The sequence below is a fragment of the Jatropha curcas genome, chromosome 11, assembly GCF_041381405.1.
Source record: "Jatropha curcas cultivar XTBG-Jc1 chromosome 11, XTBG_Jcur_1.0, whole genome shotgun sequence".
In the NCBI taxonomy this organism is placed as follows: domain Eukaryota; kingdom Viridiplantae; phylum Streptophyta; class Magnoliopsida; order Malpighiales; family Euphorbiaceae; genus Jatropha; species Jatropha curcas.
The window spans coordinates 569,689-588,864 of NC_143161.1; the positions used below are offsets into that span (position 1 = coordinate 569,689).

Here is a 19,176-nt window from a genome sequence, read left to right on the forward strand (position 1 = left end):
TTTAATCTCAACCGTTAATAAAAATCTATAATTTTCACGCATCTCGATACTTGTCCCAGTCCCAATCCCACGAGGAAAGTAGTAGTGCAAAAAAAAAAAAAAAAAAAAAAAAAAAAAGAGGAAATCACACAATTTCAGTATCTATAGTCCGTCTCTGTAAATGGTGGCAATTAAAAACACCAATTCTATCAGCGACCTCTCATGGTTCTTCAAAACCCTAATTTACAGTCGTTATTATTATTACTATTGTTATTTTTGTTACTCTTTTCTGTGGGCCTGACTGGGAATGGAATCAGGGAAAGTTCTTCAAAACCCTAGGTTCCCAACTAGCTCTGCCAAAACCATGGCCAGCAATGAGCTATCGCAGAAGACGACTCCGTCATTGCTGGACAGGTTCAGGGCTCTGTTGAAGCAGCGGGAAGAGGAGGCTAGGGTTTCTGCGGAGGATGATGATGCGGCAGGGCCAACTTTGAGTGCCGAGGAGATAGTGCAGCTTTACGAGCTGGTGCTCGATGAATTGACTTTTAATTCCAAACCTATCATTACCGATTTGACAATTATTGCTGGCGAGCTGAGGGAGCAAGGCGAGGGCATTGCGGATGCTATCTGTGCCCGTATTATCGAGGTCCGTTGGTGCATAATAAGGTTTTTTTGAAATATTTTTGTATTATTTTGGGGCAATCTATGTGTTGGTTTTGATTTTAGTTATTGGGGGTTCTGAAGGTTTGTCTGAATGCACAAATTAGAATTTTGGATAATTGAGAACAAGAAACAAAATACTGAAATAAGAACGTGTTTTACTCTCTTATCTTCTGCAGGTTCCAGTCGAGCAAAAATTGCCTTCTTTATATCTCTTGGATAGCATTGTCAAGAACATTGGCCGTGATTATGTTAGGTACTTTTCTACCCGTTTGCCTGAGGTGAGCAAATTATAGAGTTCTCTTGAAGTTATGTAGTCGTCAGTTTGCACTTCCATTTGCATTATTTTAATGATTTTGCAATTTTATCACTTTGCCAGGTTTTCTGTGAGGCATACAGACAAGTTCATCCTAACTTATATCCTTCAATGCGGCACCTCTTTGGAACATGGTCCTCTGTATTCCCACCTTCTGTGCTTGGCAAAATTGAGACTCAACTGCAATTTTCTCCACAAGTTAATAGTCAATCCTCTGGCTTGTCTTCCTTGAAGGCATCTGATTCACCAAGGCCGACTCATGGCATTCATGTTAATCCCAAATACTTACGTCAGTTGGAAAATTCAACTTCAGATAATGTAAGTCTTTTAATGAGATTTCTTTCTTACATGTGAGTTAGACCATGGCTTATTTTATTGTTCATTTCTTGCTTATAGCTTATGTATTTCTTGACTATCAAACCTGCTGAGAATGTATATCTAATATTAGCTATTGATATGCTTTGTATGTGCAATGAGCTTTTCTGTATGTGACTGTCACACAAGGTCAATAATGCAGACAACTAGAGTTCTGAAATTGTTCGTGCCCTTTGCAGAATGCTCAGCAACATGTTAGAGGAGCTTCTTCAACTCTAAAAGTATATGGACAAAAACCTGCCATTGCATATGATGAGTATGATTCTGATCATGCAGAGGTCACATCCTCACAGGTTGGAGCCCAGAGATTAAATACAGTGGGAACAGTGGGAACTGTGGGTCATACTTCTTTTATGCTTGGGGCTAATAAGCTGTATGCATCTTCAAGTTCTAGGCTCGCAAGACACGCACCTTCAAGTGTTGGAGCTGAAAGGCCTTTGCCTTCAGAAGTTGATGACTTTGCTATGGGCAATTCTCCTAGAAGGTTTGTTGAGGGGGCTTCACCATCTCATCCTCTGTTTGATTATGGGCCCAGTAGACCCATTGCCAGAGATGAAGAAACAACTGATTGGAGACGAAAACACTATTCTGATGATATCCAAAACCGATTGGAAACTTCTGTTGCATATAGCCTTTCCAATGGACATGAGCATCAAGGACCTAGGGCTTTGATAGATGCATATGGAGAAGACAAACGGAGTAGAGTTTCAAATAGCAAACCTTTGCAAATTGATCGCTTAGATGTAGATGGCATGGTCAATAAAGTGGCTCCAAGGTTATGGCAGAATACTGAAGAGGAGGAATTTGATTGGGAAGATATGAGCCCTACATTAGCAGACCGCAATAGGAGCAATGATTTCTTATCATCATCTGTTCCGCCTTTTGGAGGGGTGGGGACTAGGCCTGGGTTTGGAACAAGAGGTCCTTCCCAGTTGGATTCTGATATTAGGAGCAACCGATCTGCTCAGGCTCAGCTATCATTGATAGATGATTCCTCCGATATTGCTGAAGATTCAATCCCCATTTTGGGTGTAAGCCTTCTCAATTGGTTTGCTGTCTGTCTTTCTGTATAAGCATATTTATATGTTGTTCTGTTTTGATGCTATTCAGAACTGCTCTTATCTAACTATTAGATATGAGCAAGTCATGAACTGAAAACGGAAAGATAGCGATTATTGGTAATTGTTGTTAATGAGAGTATGATGAGAGCTTCCACTGAAAGTAATTTGGATTTCTTTTTGTGTTTCCTCACCCTGGATCATTTTCTGCCACAGCCATTTGAAGTTCATTTACAGCACTGTTCTTTATCGTTCATGCTCGAACAGAATTTTCAAATTCAAATTGTGTTTTCTGCTTATTATTTGTGTAATTGATTATCCTTTCCACAAATAATAGTTTCAATTGTTGTTTTCTTGGATGATCTTTTATTTATTTAGTGTTGATTATAGCAGTTTGGTTTCTACATTTACTGGAAATCAATTTGTATGTTCGTCTGTGTTCTCAAATTCTTCTTTTTAGATGGAACTTTGAATAGCAAAGTCAGCTTCATGCTTTGGTCTCACGTCCAAAAGTATTTATTTGTTTGATGCAGTCTGGTCGTGGATCTACTGCTAAGTTACCTGGCTTCCAACCTGAGAGAAATCAGATTATGGCTTCCCACTATCCTCGAGAAGCTTGGAAGTTGCTGAATCATTACCCTCAGTCAACAGATCTGAATGCTAAAGGAAGAAATCGAGAATTCCGGATGCCATTTTCTAGAAGTGTTATATCCTCTTCAGTCAGTGATAGTTTGGCTCCTCTTGTTGACAAACTTCCTGACACTGATGGTCAGTATGTTAGGCCTCCAACTCTCCCCTCGAGAGTGGGTTCTAGTATTGCACCATCAACAGCAGGAGTATGGCCTCTTGTAAATGTGCATAAATCTCATCCACCTCCTGTGCACCCAATTTTCCCACCACAAAAGCAGAGTAGAAGTCAGTTTGATTCAACAAATGCAAGAAATACTGTTGTAAATCAGGGTTTACAGCAGTCTACCTTTTCATCTGAGCAACAGTTCAATGGTTTTGAAAGCATGGAGCCCAGTTTGACGAAGCAACCACTGTTACCCAGTCGGCATGCCACCCTAAATCAGCAAAACCAGGCTCAAGTTAATCATTTTCAGCCACAGTTTCTCCCATCTAACGAGGCTCGAGAAAATTTTCCACTATCTATCTCTTCATTGCCACATCAGACACGGGTATCTACACTGGATCCAGTACATGCCACACAAGGACATGGTGCTGCCATGAGTATGGTTCGTTCTAATCCTGTACCTTTTATGCTGCCTTTACCTGTTAACAATATTCCAAACACCTTGCAACCACATGCTGGGACTCGTCCACCCCTACCTCCAGGTCCTCACCCGGCTCAAATGATACATGTCCCTCAAAATGTTGGTCCAGTCGCCCCTAACCAACCACCAGGCAGTGCTTTTTCGGGCTTGATTGGTTCCCTCATGGCTCAAGGTTTAATCTCATTGACAAAACAAACTCCTGGACAGGTACTTCTTTGAATGACATCTCTCTCTCTCTCTTTCTCTTTCCCTTCCTCTTCACAAATGCATTGTAAGACTGTATCTCAATCATCTGGCACAAATCACAATATGTAGGATTCTGTCGGACTCGAGTTCAATGCTGATCTTATTAAGGTGCGCCATGAGTCTGCAATAAGTGCTTTATATGCAGATCTCCCCAGACAGTGCACAACATGTGGCCTTAGATTTAAGTGTCAAGAAGAGCACAGTAGCCACATGGATTGGCATGTCACTAAGAACCGGATGTCCAAGAACCGGAAGCACAAACCTTCTCGCAAGTGGTTCGTTGATACAAGTATGTGGCTCAGTGGGGCAGAGGCATTAGGAACTGATGCAGTTCCTGGATTTTTGCCTACTGAGTCTGTCGTGGAGAAGAAGGATGACGAAGAAATGGCTGTTCCTGCTGATGAGGAGCAGAATGCTTGTGCATTATGTGGAGAGCCTTTTGATGATTTCTACAGCGATGAAACAGAGGAATGGATGTACAAAGGAGCTGTCTACATGAATGCGCCCAATGGATCAACAGCAGGCATGGAGAGGTCCCAGTTAGGTCCTATAGTACATGCTAAATGCAGGTCTGAGTCTAGTGTGGCTCCACCTGAAGATTTCAGATGTGATGATGGGGTATGTGTTTCTGTTAATATCTTTTCATGCAAGTTTAGTCGTTCTTTTTCGGTTAATTGTCTGGAACAATATGTTTAATCTGGTACGTATCTATTTGAATTATTTTTTATATGTTCGAGCCTTGAGGGTAGATTAAAGTATTATGGTTTGTGGAGCATCAGAATAATTGAATATGGATGCACACACTCACCTGCCTACTTTTTGGAGGCACACAAGCTTGTCAAGATTAATGGAATATTCGGTGCTATTTTGCATTAGAAGTTGTGATTATTGAATTTTGTCCGCCTGTTAAAGCGTGTACTTGGTCATTAGATTTATTCATGTTGGGCTTTTAACTTTTAAAAGCATTTATCGAATGTTGATATTATTTTTAAGTATAAATTCCATCTGAAGAACTATAAATGCGCTCTTCTCTTTGACTTGCATTAACCTATTTTCTTGTCCACAGGGCGACAGTGAAGAGACTAGTCATAGAAAACGATTGCGGAGTTAAGTATATTAGATCGGCTTCCAACATTCTGTAACTTAGTTTGAGCTTAGTCATGTTAGTAGTAATGCTCTTATTCTTCCTCTGGTGTTTAAGCTTGCTATACTCTGGCTTTTTGTCAGACACATGTACATGTATAGTTGGAATTGTACCATTCATATCATCTTTGCTGAAAATTATTACAAATTCTCTTTTCTGGAGCTGCTGTCTGTTCCTGTACTTCCCAACTTTTTATTTTTTTTATTTTTTTCTGCTACACTATGTAAGAGGCCACTTCGATATGATTAGTGTTTTAATTTTTGAGGGCAATTTTTTATTTTTGTATGCCGGATGTTATGTTCATTTCAATAGCGCAATTGTTCTATTCAACTGGATTTGAATTAATATTATTTTATGGAGTTAATTTTAATTTAAATGAAAAATATCAAAATTAAATAAATTAAACACGTGATAGTTTCAGCCTTAACAAGAGAATTTCAAATTTACTTCAATGGTGTGCTATTAGAAAGTACCTTGAACCAAGTAATTGGTAATATGAAACAGTATCATGAATCATGTAAAAAAGGTGAACAAATTCTGAAAATAAAAGATATACGTTAGGAGTAAAATTATCAAAATACCTCCAAAATGAATTGCTTTTAAAATTCTCTCCCTTTCATGCACAGAGATTAAAAAACACATTAATTATGATGTGACATCATAAAAAATATCTATAGATATTTTTTCAAAAATATTCTCTTTAAAATAAATTATGACGTAACATTATATAAAATATCTATATTTTTTCGAAATTGTTCTCTTTAAAATAAAAAGAAAAGATTATTTCTAGAATTTAAAACCATTTATTACAAGGGGCGTAAAATAAAAAATAAACATTTGAGTACATCTAAAAATGGAGACAATATTTTAGAACGGAGAAAGCGAGTATATAATTTGATATGTGGTTGACTACTAAGTAAACTAGATAATATCATGGTTACAAAAGTAAAACGGTATTCTAGTCAATTCAAAGGCAAAACGATATTATAGTTGCTAAATATTTCTCTTACATCAAATTTTCAATTGATGTTATTTATACACTTATAGTTTGCTTTGTAGTTTAAGACTGTCGCAGCATCTTTATCTCCAACGCCGCTACAATTTACTATAATCTTAATGCCACTGGGTAAAGTAGGACACAGTTTCTCCAGAAATGCCAATGCATGAGACGCCTCCAAAGCTGGAATTATACCCTCTAACTTGCACAGTCTTTTGAATGCTGTAAGCAATTTATATAGATACAAAATCAGTATATGCTTCTTCTATATATAGTTATTAGTATTTTGGGTCTTATATATACCTTCTACAGCCTCCTTATCTGTAGCAGAATAAAACTCTGCCCGTTTTGTTTCTTTAAGCAAGCTTAGTTCTGGGCTAACTCCTGGATATTCCAACCTATAGGATAATAAATCAATAAATAATGAAAAATAATGGTAGTTAAAAGTTATAGTTTTTTTTTTTTTAACTATCCTGTATGGAAAACTCGTTTACTCGACTAATCTAGATTCGCATCGGTCAAATCCACGAAGGGATAATCGCTCCGAGTGTTTTAAAGAAATTCTATTTACATAGTTTTCAGTGAATAATAACATACCCTACACCAATAGAATGTGGTCCTAGTATCTGTCCTTCTTCATCTTGCAGCAAATAGCTCATGGCTCCATGGTAGACACCCACGTCTCCCATAGCAAGGGTAGCAGCGTGTTTTCCACTATCCAGACCAAATCCAGCAGCTTCAACTCCAATCAACCTTACATCTTCATCTTCTATGAACTCGTAGAAAGCTCCCAATGCATTTGATCCGCTTCCTACGCAGGCGATAAGCACATCTGGCTTCCCACCCCATTTCTCCATTGCTTGTTTCCTTATCTCTTTTCCTATCACCGACTGAAACTGCCGTACCATAGTTGGACATGGATGAGGCCCCACGGCTGTCCCTGACAAGTAATAGCTTGTCTCTAAATTGCCTACCCATTCTCTTACTGCTTCTGAGCTCGCATCTTTGAAATTTCCATTTACAGCTTTAACCTAATAAATATCACACAAATTTAATAAATAAAGAAGGGCAAACCTTATCCTTTCATTTTTTTCTGTTTTATAAAAGCCAAGAGAAAAGAAGTTGTTTAACCGTGACCTCCTATTCCTATAATCATAATAATTATAATAATTGTAGTAGTAGTAGTGAGATCTATTATAAGCTATCTAGCATGGAAACAGAAAGGGAAAAACGTGGAAATGCGGAGATAATACGAGAAAATGAAATTTAAGATATAATTTTACACGGAAAAATTGTATTTTATAAAGGGAAACGGACACGTGGAAATGCCCATGGTCAAGAGGTTTTCTGCATCATAGATTATAAGGGCACCTGAGCTCCTAATAGTTTCATCAAGAGTACGTTAGAGGATTGCTTTTCCATGTCCGTGGTGCCCATAAGAACGGTACACTCTAATGAAAGCTTAGCACAAGCAGCAGCAGTAGCAACGCCATGTTGTCCAGCACCGGTGGCCGCCACGACACTTTTCAATCCCATGCGTTTGGCAATCATAGCTTGTGCAATCGCGTTATTCATCTTGTGTGCACCACAATGGTTGAGATCTTCTCTTTTCAAGTAAATTTCTGGTCCTTTTCCGTCTTCTTTCTTGTAGTGATTCGTAAGCCGCTCTGCAAAATATAAGGGAGTCTCTCTTCCTACATAGTCTCTTAGTGCTGTAGCTAGCTCCTCCTGTATAAGATCACACATAACAGAGGTTATAACCCTTTTTCATGCACTTGTTACAAAGTTGGTTTAATTGCGAGCTTAATTAAGGGAAGGCAGTGATTAGCAAACCTGAAACAGAGGGTCCCGTAAAGCAGAAATGAATTGAGTTTCAAGCTCTCTCAAGCATGCAACGAGAATTTCGGGCACGTAGTTGCCTCCGAACCTTCCAAATTTTCCTGGGTTGACCTTTGAAACTCGTTTCTCTGTCGCAGCATGTCTGTTTGTATTTGTAACCTCCGATTTTCTGATTTGGGGACTTTCCCTGGTGAAGATTTTAGCACAAACTACATGGGAATTGCCAGTTCTTCTGTTAGATAACAAATGCCTACTGGCTGGAGACAAATTTTCTACTTGGCGATTATAGAAAGAAGTTTGGATATTGCAAGCCATAAGCATAAGTGTAAGTGCTTGTTTATGGATCTTAAGTCTTAATAGTCAAGAGAAAGAACAGATAAAAAGGAGACTCTTTGGTATTTTTCATTTGTGCAGGACAAGTGTCAAGAGTATATATAGATGACTTCCTGTATTTACTAAGGAGAATGATAAATGATAATGATGTTATAGAACACATTTTTATTTTTTTTTCCAGTATAAAAACGTGTCTCAATTGCGGGCAAGATTTTCTAGGGATGGCATACTAATTAAAAACAAGTTAACGTTGCAATTTTAATTTTATAATTAATCAAAAATGAAACTAAGGGAAAAATTACACATTAAATTTGGTTGATTTCTTCTTTCCTTTGAAATAATGTAAAAAAGAATTAAATTTAAATATTTTAATCAACTGACAAACTAAAAATTTTGAATAATTTAAATAAAATTATTAAATATAAAGGATAATCTACATATTTTGATAATTTCTTAAAACATAAATCATTTGTTATATCCTGAAATTTGTTTGATGGTTTCTTAAAACATAAATCATTTGTTATATTCTGAAATTTGTCGGCTATATCAATTGTACTCTAAAATGACTTTAAAACTTAGATATCTCAATTTCACATTTTTCTTAAATTTACACTATAATTTTAAATCCATCAAAATTCCATAATAAACAAAAAATATTTGCAAGTCCCAGAGTTAATTAATGTTGCATATCAATCCCTTGTAATCCTTCCTCTTTTCTTCATCCTGGATCCAACGTCAGGACCACCATTTCGATCATCTCCAAGGAATTAAACTTTTTGAAATGATAGTTAACAACCAATAATTAAAAAAAAAAAAAAAAAATTCATAAATACAACAACTCAAAAGGCATTGTCAAAATAAAATGTAGACGTGTAATTATTCAACTTTTATAATATTATTTTATTTTAAAGATAGCATAGTTATCATTCAAAATTGAAATTGTGAAGTTATAATAGATTTGGTAAACTTCAAAAGCAATTAGGCCATTCGAGGACATGCAATTCACATGCATTTGAAGGGAATAAAAAGACCAATTTAACCTCAAAAACCTAACCGACCATCCATTGGTCCTCGTTGCTCCCTTAATCACCATTTCTCTGATCTTGGTTAGGCAAAATGGGCTATCCCTTGGCCCCAACTGATCGGTAACAGAGACATTGAGGACGCAGCCTTTAAGGATTTTTGTCCATTATATTAAAACCAGGTTGGCAAGCACCTATCATTATCACTGTGTACTATCGACAAATTAACAACCACATATATAAAAGCTTCTCAGCTTTATGTCGTAATAGCTTCTAGAACAAGAGGTTGTTTTTCATCTCTAACTAACTTACCATTTAAGATTTCTGGTCTAACTAACTGGGGTATAATAAACATTAACGTTATCCTCATCGTATCATTTAAGTTGGTTTTGTGTTTCTAAATTCCCCGTTTTGCTCGTGTCTAAACTCTGCATTTTGCTATCTATTAATACTTAGTTCTAAGTTTCTAACTAATGGATAAGACTTGACTAATTAACCAAACATGATCTTTAAACATACGTCTTTCCCTTCCCTATGCCAATGACTGAAAATTTTTTCTATTGTTAATAGATGACAGGGAAAACTTTCCCTGACATTTGCAACTATGGGTGGCCAAAATCTGGTTTTTAGAACCAGAACTATCGGTTCCGAACAGGTGAGAACCGAAATCGGAACCGGTCCGAATTGGAACCGTACAAACCGGTTTGGTTCCGGTTTCACCAGTTTTGAAACCGTGAACCGGCGGTTCCAGCTCCAATTAAAACCGACGGTTCTAGTTTCATCTGAAATCGGCCGAAATCGGTCCGAAACGGCCGGAACCGTCAGAAAACTGGCCAGAACCATCAATTTTGGAACCATTGAGGAACCAAAATCGAAACCGAAACCGTTCGGTTCTAAACTGTAATCAAAACCGTTAATTTTCAGTTCGATTTTGATTTTAAATTTTTTGAAACTGGTTCCGGAACCGTGGCCATCCCTATTTGCAACCAACAGAGGAAATTTTCTGTTAGGAAAAAAATATCGCAGATAGGCCAGTAAAGGCCCAATCCATTATCATCCGCAATTTAATGAAAATAGTTTACACAGTGGTCTCTGGAGTTGTTGAAGAAGGGTCGGAGGGGATGGCAATCCAGCCCAATAAAGGCCCATTATCATCCGCTATTTAATAAAAATAGGCCCGTCTTTTATGTCGTTCGGAAAACGTGATAATATATGTAAATGCCATAATAAAGCTGGTCATCAAAGTAACGAAAAATATTTTTTTTAGAAAAAGATAAAATGAGAATCATTTTTAGAAAATACTCATTATGATTAATTATCATTTACGATGAGATGCTTGTTCTTTAAAATTTTGGGGGTAAAAAATAAAAGTACTGATATTTATTGGTAGGTTAGAAATACAAAATTTGGTGAGCATGCCATGAATCACATTTAACAAGTTTTACTGCATTTGTTGTTTATTCATTTATATCAAATTCATTTCATACGAACCATTTTCAGGTAATTAAAATTTAACCTAACAAACTTTATTTCTCACATGCATTCCCTGAAAGGCTGAAACTGCAACTGTAACAGCAACAACCACCACTAGATTCAGTGACTCTTGATGAGAAATTCAAATATGCTGCAGACTCAAACGGGAAGATGAACAAGAAGAGCAGAAATTTCAGTATACGAAGCATCGTACATTTGTGGGTTCTGAAGAGAGTAGATGTGTATAGCTTTTCTGTTACAGTGGTCGGAACCCTGACATCCGCCTACAATATTTTTCAAAATTTTCTTTATTATGAAACTCTCCTTCTATAGCTCTCTGTATGTTTGCATAAAAATTAATACATACTGAAATACACAGCAGTCAATTTTAATGTAAATCATCATAATCGCAAATTAAATAGTCTTCAACAAGAACGGCAGGCGGGTGCAGTCGAAGCCAGAGTAGGTAAAATTAAAAGGCCAACTTGAATTCATTTTTATCTTTTATCCATTCAGTTATTTATTGATTTCTGTCCATCTGAGCATATCAAATAATGGAACAGGTGAGATATATATGTTTGAAAGCTGGGTTAAGCGTAGCTATGATCATGGGAGGAGTTCAATTCATGGAAAGCCAACATGGTAAATATCGTTTCTTTTGATTTATCAAATTTGCGAAAATTTTTATGGCCGAAAAGATTAAAAACTGGAATCTCCTGCATTTTATATTCTTATAGAAAATGAGAAAGTCAATCACTCTTGTTTTTTGAATCAGAGAAATTTTAGAATTTGAGATTTTTCTTTTTTATTAAAATTTGAGTTTTATTGATGAAAGATTAGATCTGTTTGAGGAATTAACATTCTGAAATATGAAAAATAAATTAACCATTCTATTTTTATTTTTTAAAACAAAAGGAGAGGAAATTAACCATAGTTTATTAATTAGTAATTAAGCAGAGCAGTCTACTAAGGCCTATATCCTTTTACAACTAAACTACAGATGAAAAGACAGATTAGGGAATTACAATTGAAATAAGTGGGTAGCTTGCTTCTAGATTATAACACGCTAAACCTAATTATCCCTATCGAAAAACCAGAAGTGATTAAACGGGAAATTAGATTAACATATATATAATAATATAACGAGGTCTGATACTAAGTTCACTTTCATGGATCTTTGCTAGCCGAAGTCAATGCCCGAACCCATAACCCTTGCAGGGTGGTGAAGGATCAGCTAAGGTGCGTTCTTGACTTCTTTTCGATGCAAACATCAGCTTCCTTGTAGTACTTTCCCGTTATTATTTTCTCACTGCAATACATGAAAGAAACGAAGACGAAATCAACAAAATTTCTTATTTTTTCTTTTATTAATTAATGGTAGAAAACGGGATGGACTTGCATAGACTCTGTCTATGAATCAATTAATGGACCAACCAATGAAAAATGATTTTTTTTTTTTTTTTGTTAAAACGGGTATTTCTCATTGGAATGGTCCATGTTGGAGTCAGACCTGATCTACGACAAGTTTAATCTGTAGAAATTGAATACTAGAATTGACTCACCGCATGTAAGGGTCTTCAATTAGTCATGCATTATTATCACTGGATACTGCAGCCTTGATCCTTTCAACTGTGCACTTAATTAGATTGTTTACTGTTGCTACTGATCCAAGAGAGAGTTTTGCAGTTGGAACTGAATCAACTAATATTTGAAATGCAACAGTAAGTAAAGCACCACCAGAACCAACATCAAGACTCCCTCCTGGGTTATATTCAGGTCCATCAGGAAGTATAGCAAAACCTGATGGAAGGAGAGCTACATAATCTGGGTCTCCTCCACTCAGCACTATATTCATTGCTGCAATGTCTACTGGTGCATATATGACATACGATCCAGTAGAGTCTGTGCAGCTCTCTTGTAGTATCAGCATGTTGCTTTGGCTTGAATTTGCACTCTGCAATAATCATTTGAAGCATCATCAATAACATAGTAGCTAATTTTGATTCAAATACACATTTTTGTGCAGCTTACATTCACACGGAGCAAAGAAACATAGTTTCCTGGATCGCGTCCATTAGCAATGTGAGCCATTTCTTGAACTTGGCCACCATTTGAAAGGATATCCCACTGTAAATTTCTTGATTCGTTAGATAAAACAAAAATAAAAAATAGTGCTTAAATGCTATTACTGATAAGTTAATATACCTCGCTTCGATGATTCTCATCACTTAGGAACTCAAATACTTTCTTAGGAGGAACTGGAATCCAGAAAGAAGTTGCTGCGCTAAGTACAATACCAGGAGGCCTGCCAGGATCGTCCATACTCTTTCTTGTCATGACCCTAACATCATCAGAACCTGTTGCAGATAATGTTGTCCATGCGTGTGCAGTGGAAGCACCAACACCAGAGCAAAAGCTCATTACCATTCTTTCCGCTAGTTTTAACATACTCTTTCTCCCTTCTGGGCTCGTTATCACTGTTTAAGAAATTGATTAAAGTAAATAGTGTTAGAGAAAAGGAATTTTGATTAAAAAATTATGTTGTAGACAAAGGGAAAGAATTCAAATTAAGGATATAATACCACAGAGATCTCCTGCTGGAATGTTTATGGCCATTGAACTTGCTAGACGTTCACATTGTCGATCTAAGGTAGCAACCCATCGTTTTGCTCCAAACGCAACACCAGAACTAACTAGTGGCTTATATACACTGTGAAGGGATCTATCATCTACTTCAATGTGCTCAACCCATATCACCTGCACGTTCATCACCGAGATAGTATTGAAACTTGATGGTTTTACCTTTCAATACATAGTTAATATTTGACTAATTGAACAGATACAAACAAAAATTGTAATGGTTATGAGAGTGATAATTTAGCTGATCACCTTTGAGTAACCATTTGGCAATTCTTGGATTACACAACCCGAAGGTCTTCTTCTACTCCTGGATATTGGAATAGGGCGCAAATTGTCCAATGAAACATCAACCACTGCCCATGTCCCATCAACATGTTGTTTACAGTACCTAACAAAGTAATTTTCTCGAGTTGGAACAAGTGGTGAAGGGACTTGAAACTCAGCTGTCATCTGCCAAAAAAAAAAAAAAAAAAATGTAACACGTCTGTCTTAATTAATTTGTGAAAAATGTAATTTCTTTACAAAACAAGTTATAAAGATTAGTATATGAGTAGATTTCTTGAATTTCTGAATTAGTACCACTTGCAAGGCTCCATTATAGTTCCCAGCTACACCAGTTGAAAGTATTTCCAAGGTCATCCCTCTGGATACAATACCACAAAACATAGTAGACCATTGATTCTAGAAAAAAAAAAAAAAATAATCCAACATTAGTACGTAATATCTCAAAATAATGATTGAGATTAAGATAATTATAATCCCAAATAAGAGAAAAAAAACCCACCACATCCATTAGAATCTCAACAAGATTTATATGATTCATAATAATGACTGCAGAATCCCTTGAAGCTTCTGATCTTAATCCCAAAGGCCTTGGCCCAATTCCCCTTGGAAAAGCTCTCAAATATTCGTCCTCATTAAGCACTTCGCTAGTACTGTTCTCACCAGGAACCCACAAGGGTTCTCCCGCCTGCGCCATTCTCATTAGTTCCTCCATTGCTGCAACTGCAAGTTCAACTATCATAGGCTTTTCTGCCTCAGTAGGGCCGGTGATTGATCTCAAAAGATCAGTAGCTCCATACATTTCTCCCACAAAGCCCGGTTGTGCTCCAAAATTGCTAACTCCAAGATCAAGAGACCTTGAAGATAAATGGGAAGGAAGATGAGACAAAGAAGATAAAGGCTTCCCCACATACTTTGCAGCAATTCCAGATATCCTGTCAATCTGTGATTATTTGACGAAAGAACAGGGTTAGATCCAATCAACAATAAATCAGAATTGAAAAAAGGAAAGAAATTAAGAAATAAAAAATGATCAAGCATGTCGTTCCATATTATATGATGACCTCTTCTCTTAAACGAGCATTCTCAATCCTCAAATGCTGCTCATCAAAAGACATCTCACCAAGAGCTGCTGGGCCACCACAGTTAGGGCATGAGGCATTACCAAGGGCTTCCTTATACCTACTATTCTCCGCACGAAGTTTTTCATTCTCAGACTTCAAAATTGAATTTTCTGTTCGTTCATGTTGAGCCTGCAATTAATGGAAAACGAAAACAAAGAAAAAGCTTAATATATAAAAAAAAAAAAAAAAAAAAAAAAGCTAAAAGAAATGTATCTATACATATAAGGAAGTCAATACTAAATTTATAACCAACAAAAAGGGATTACTTGTATTTGAGTTGCTATATATGAGCGCTTACCGTAAAATTACTGTAAATCCAAGAAAAAATAAGGTCTTTAAGTAAAAGACATATTTAGTGGGCCTGAAATGCAGCTAATGCGTTACCTTCATTTGTGTACGCTTGTTCTGGAACCAAAACTTGACTTGCAGAGGCTCTAACCCTAATTCACGGCTCAACTCCTTCCGTTGCTTATCATCTGGGTGAGGACACTCTTTGAAGAAACTGGTTCAAATTAAAAACCCCCAAATTTAACAAAGCCAAAAAAAAAAAGTATCATATCTACCTATTCCATATCATATCATTGGATTTAAAGAGAATAAATTAATTAATTCTTACGCTTCCATCTCTTGGATTTGTCGCTGGGTGTGGCGGTGATAACGTTTCTTTTTAGGGCGCTGGTTAGGATCTTGATCATCTCCGGAAGGAGCTTCAGTGGTTTCAGTGCCGGATTTGGTCTCACAATCATCATCTTTCAGCTTCGCCAGTTCATTCTCAGAGCTCTTTGGGGTCATACTCATATCAAACAAATGATGACTTTCAAACATGTTTGGTTGGAACATACTGAATATAAAACTTCGATAAAATTTAAATTTTACACCGAATATGGTGTTTTCATCTGCAAATAAGCCAACACATACAAAAGCATGTTATCAAAACTGATTTAGTGAGTACATGGACATAGTAATGAAAAAGACGAGAAATGAAAACAGATTAACAAGAAGCGGAGAGAGAAGGAAAGACCAGGCGAAGTCAGCCTAGCAAATAAATGTTAAGAGGAATTATGTGGGTAAGTGATCTGTATTGCACTGCCGTAATACTAATACATGTCAAGAAAACATTGAAGGCTTATAAAGTTACACCTAAACCTTTCTCTCTGTAAGGAAGTTCTTAGCGTTCAAATCGAGAAAATAAAGATATAGATGGGCACATAGAAATAGCAGAGATATATTGAAAGACAGATATGTCCCCTAAAGATACAGTATTTTTTATTCTGAATGTAAGAGAAAGTGAACCTGATTGCTTAGCCGCGAAGGTTATTGCTCGAATCCGTCAACTTTTCTTACTCCTTGAACTTCATTCTTTAAGGCATATTATCTCAGTATCCCCAAAAACCCTAAGCAGCATCCATCTCTCTCCTTCTCTCTCTCTCTCTCTCTCTCTCGTAAGGTTACCCAGTTGGTTATTTGGACATGTGCAGTTTGTTATAGGGTTTTAATAGATTCCCTGCAAGTGTCTGAGCAAAACCTAATGAGATTAATACAACTAGCAAACGAGCAGAAACGACTATGGTTTTAGGTCTCTCTCTCTCTCTTAAGAAAAAGTCTTAAGCCTTTATAATCTGACGTGCCAAAAGACAAGAAACTGGAAGAAAAAGAAAAAAAGAAAACAAAAAGAGTTGACGCTGACTCAAATCCCCACCCCTTTGACACACGCACAGGCTAATTTTCAACACCTCACTGTACCAAGATTATAACGCCCACTAGGATCTCGCCGATTCCCATTTTAACTCTTCTCTTTCTAATTTTCTTCCTCTGCAAAATTAAAAAATAATAACCGACATGTAATATATGTTATTTGAATTTAAATCATCATTTTCAAATCTTATAATTAAAACAGCATCGTCTTCATTATCTTGTTAATAGAAACTGGAGAGTCAGGGTTTAGTATGTAACTCACCTGCACATGTACATGGAAGTTGAGGTCTGTACTCTATATAGCTAGCGTTTTGCAGTTCTTGGAGAATTGATGAAAGAAGGGCTAATTAGTTTGGCTTTATATAAAGAAACCAGTGTTTAAGGAGAGAGGGTTGTGGTTTTGGGCTGTTTTAGTACAACTTACCTGAAATAGGGTTTAAGAGAGAAATACAGGAATGAAGATGAAAGAGAAACCAGAAAAACAAAAAAGAAAAAAAAAAAAAAAAAGCCAACGCAGAGAGAAAAATGGAAGATAAAATAAAATCAAAAGAGAGAGAGCGGTTTGGGAAGTAAAAGGGAAGAAGAAGAGGAAGAGGTGTTAAATATTTGGCACCGCAGGAGTTATTGCACAGCGTATTGAGAGGTTGCAATAGCATTTATGGAGCAAGAGAGGTTTAAATGAGAGAGAGAAAGCTTTTCTTGTTTTAAATTTCCGCTGTAGGTATATGATGATTTGAATTGTTTCTTGTTGGTCGAGTCATAAGCCCTAGTTCTTGAACCATTTTTGTCAAGGCTTAAATATTGTACTGGGTGGTGTAATTCTTTTGTATTCATTAAATTAATTATTCTATTAGAATGTTTTATTTAAGGGAAAATTATTATTTAGTCCCTCCATTTTTACATAATTATCTAACTAATCTCAAGTTTTGCACAAATATCTAACTAGTCCCTCAGGTTTAACTCCATCTAATTAAAAGGTCCTTCCGTTCGAAAAGTTAGTTTTTTTCCGTTAATTATATACTAACAGATTAAAACACCCCTCCCTAGCTGACATGGACCATAAGGGAAAATTATTATCTAGTCCCTCAGGTTTTACATAATTATCTAACTAATCCCAAGTTTTACGCAAATATCTAACTAGTCCCTCAGGTTTAACTCTGTCTAATTGAAAGGTCCTTCCGTCTGAAAAGTTAATTTTTTTCCGTTAATTGAAGACTAAAAGACTAAAACACCCCTCCATAGCTGACGTGGACCAGTATGAAGCGATAAGGGAGGAAATTGTATAAACTAAAAGACTAAATAATAATTTTTCCTATAATTTTATGCACATGTAGAATTGTATAGACTAAGCTTAATTACATGAGTAGGAAAATTAGCCTTCGCTAAATTTAAAAATGAAAATTGAAGAGTTTCATATAAAGTCGATGGAGACATAATCATTTTTCTCTCTTAAATATACGGTTTAGTTTTAGATTATGAATATTTGCAAATCGAAAACCATTAAATATAATTATGTCTCTAAAATATTACTATCTTCATTCTATAATATTCGTCACATTTAGAATTTCATGTCTTTTAAAAAAATTATTAAATTAGTCTTCAATTAACGGAAAAAAACTAACTTTTCGGACGGAAGGACCTTTCAATTAGACGGAGTTAAACCTGAGGGACTAGTTAGATATTTGTGCAAAACTTGGGATTAGTTAGATAATTATGTAAAACCTGAGGGACTAGATAATAATTTTCTCTTATGGTCCACGTCAGCTAGGGAGGGGTGTTTTAGTCTTTTAGTCTATAATTAACGGAAAAAAACCAACATTTCGGACGGAATGACCTTTTAATTAGACGGAGTTAAACCTGAGAGACTAGTTAGATATTTGCGCAAAACTTGGGATTAGTTGGATAATTATGTAAAAACAGAGGGACTAAATAATAATTTTCCCTTTATTTAATAATTACATACTGAATTAGTAAGTGCATTTTTGTTTTTCTCTTGTCTAATATTAACTTAAGAAATTAATTATATTCTATAAATTCTTCTAAATTGGATTTATAAGATTATTGTAAAATATGGTTATTGATCTTGTATTAATACTATATATTAGGATGACATTTATGAAGTCAAAAAAAATAAAATTCGAAAGCATTTAACAAAGTGAAAAATGTATCATTTTAATTTCTTCTGCATGGATTAATTTTATATAAACAAATGAATTAAGCAATTAGTATAATCCAGTTTATATACATGGAAAGCTTTTGATTAGTTTTACATTTTAATTCACATACTTACATTAATTTGCATTTATTTCACTAAATTTTTACTTTTTTTTCTCCACTAATTATATTTTCTAGCTTCGTCCTTTTTCTTATGGATGAAAAAAATCTCTACTGAAAATGTTTTCTTCTTATGAGTTTGACGCAATGCAAACAAAATTAAACTTAATACAATAGGCTAGAAACATTTATATGAACGAATAATAATAGAGAAACACTTTTCGTTTTTCAATTAAATTAGATTTGTCCAATTGGTAAGGCTGAAACCTTCCCTTTCTTGTGAATTAGGGTTCATTTTCATTGGAGAGCATTAAAGGAATAATTTCAATTAGTATGCCGTTATTTATTTATTTATTTTTTTTTTTTTTGTAAAAAAAAAAAAGAAATTTTACTGCTTGGTGGATGAAGTGATGTCACCATGTAAAAATAATAAATAAAATTATTA

General features: G+C 35.7%; 3 protein-coding genes across 3 annotated transcripts; 1 reads left to right on the forward strand and 2 right to left on the reverse strand.

Annotated features, from left to right (window-relative positions):
* Positions 1–69: 69 nt before the first annotated feature.
* Positions 70–5,213, forward strand: PCFS4 (PCF11P-similar protein 4). The gene is made up of 7 exons (XM_012236003.4): positions 70–625; positions 819–920; positions 1,019–1,273; positions 1,510–2,361; positions 2,922–3,869; positions 3,978–4,526; positions 4,975–5,213. The coding sequence occupies exons 1-7, from the start codon at positions 287–289 to the stop codon at positions 5,017–5,019; spliced, it is 3,090 nt and encodes a 1,029-aa protein (XP_012091393.1). The 5' UTR covers positions 70–286; the 3' UTR covers positions 5,020–5,213.
* A 704-nt stretch (positions 5,214–5,917) lies between these two features.
* Positions 5,918–8,307, reverse strand: LOC105649374 (tryptophan synthase beta chain 1). Its single transcript, XM_012236004.4, has 5 exons — positions 7,883–8,307; positions 7,421–7,777; positions 6,647–7,080; positions 6,353–6,447; positions 5,918–6,271 (listed from the first exon to the last, which is right to left on the reverse strand). The coding sequence occupies exons 1-5, from the start codon at positions 8,207–8,209 to the stop codon at positions 6,072–6,074; spliced, it is 1,413 nt and encodes a 470-aa protein (XP_012091394.1). The 5' UTR covers positions 8,210–8,307; the 3' UTR covers positions 5,918–6,071.
* A 3,324-nt stretch (positions 8,308–11,631) lies between these two features.
* LOC105649375 (protodermal factor 2) lies at positions 11,632–16,990 on the reverse strand. The gene is made up of 13 exons (XM_012236005.4): positions 16,720–16,990; positions 16,056–16,574; positions 15,379–15,658; positions 15,147–15,264; positions 14,703–14,891; positions 14,141–14,581; positions 13,936–14,037; positions 13,606–13,806; positions 13,299–13,473; positions 12,922–13,193; positions 12,748–12,843; positions 12,279–12,670; positions 11,632–12,025 (listed from the first exon to the last, which is right to left on the reverse strand). The coding sequence occupies exons 3-12, from the start codon at positions 15,600–15,602 to the stop codon at positions 12,302–12,304; spliced, it is 2,187 nt and encodes a 728-aa protein (XP_012091395.1). The 5' UTR covers positions 15,603–15,658; positions 16,056–16,574; positions 16,720–16,990; the 3' UTR covers positions 11,632–12,025; positions 12,279–12,301.
* Positions 16,991–19,176: the final 2,186 nt, after the last annotated feature.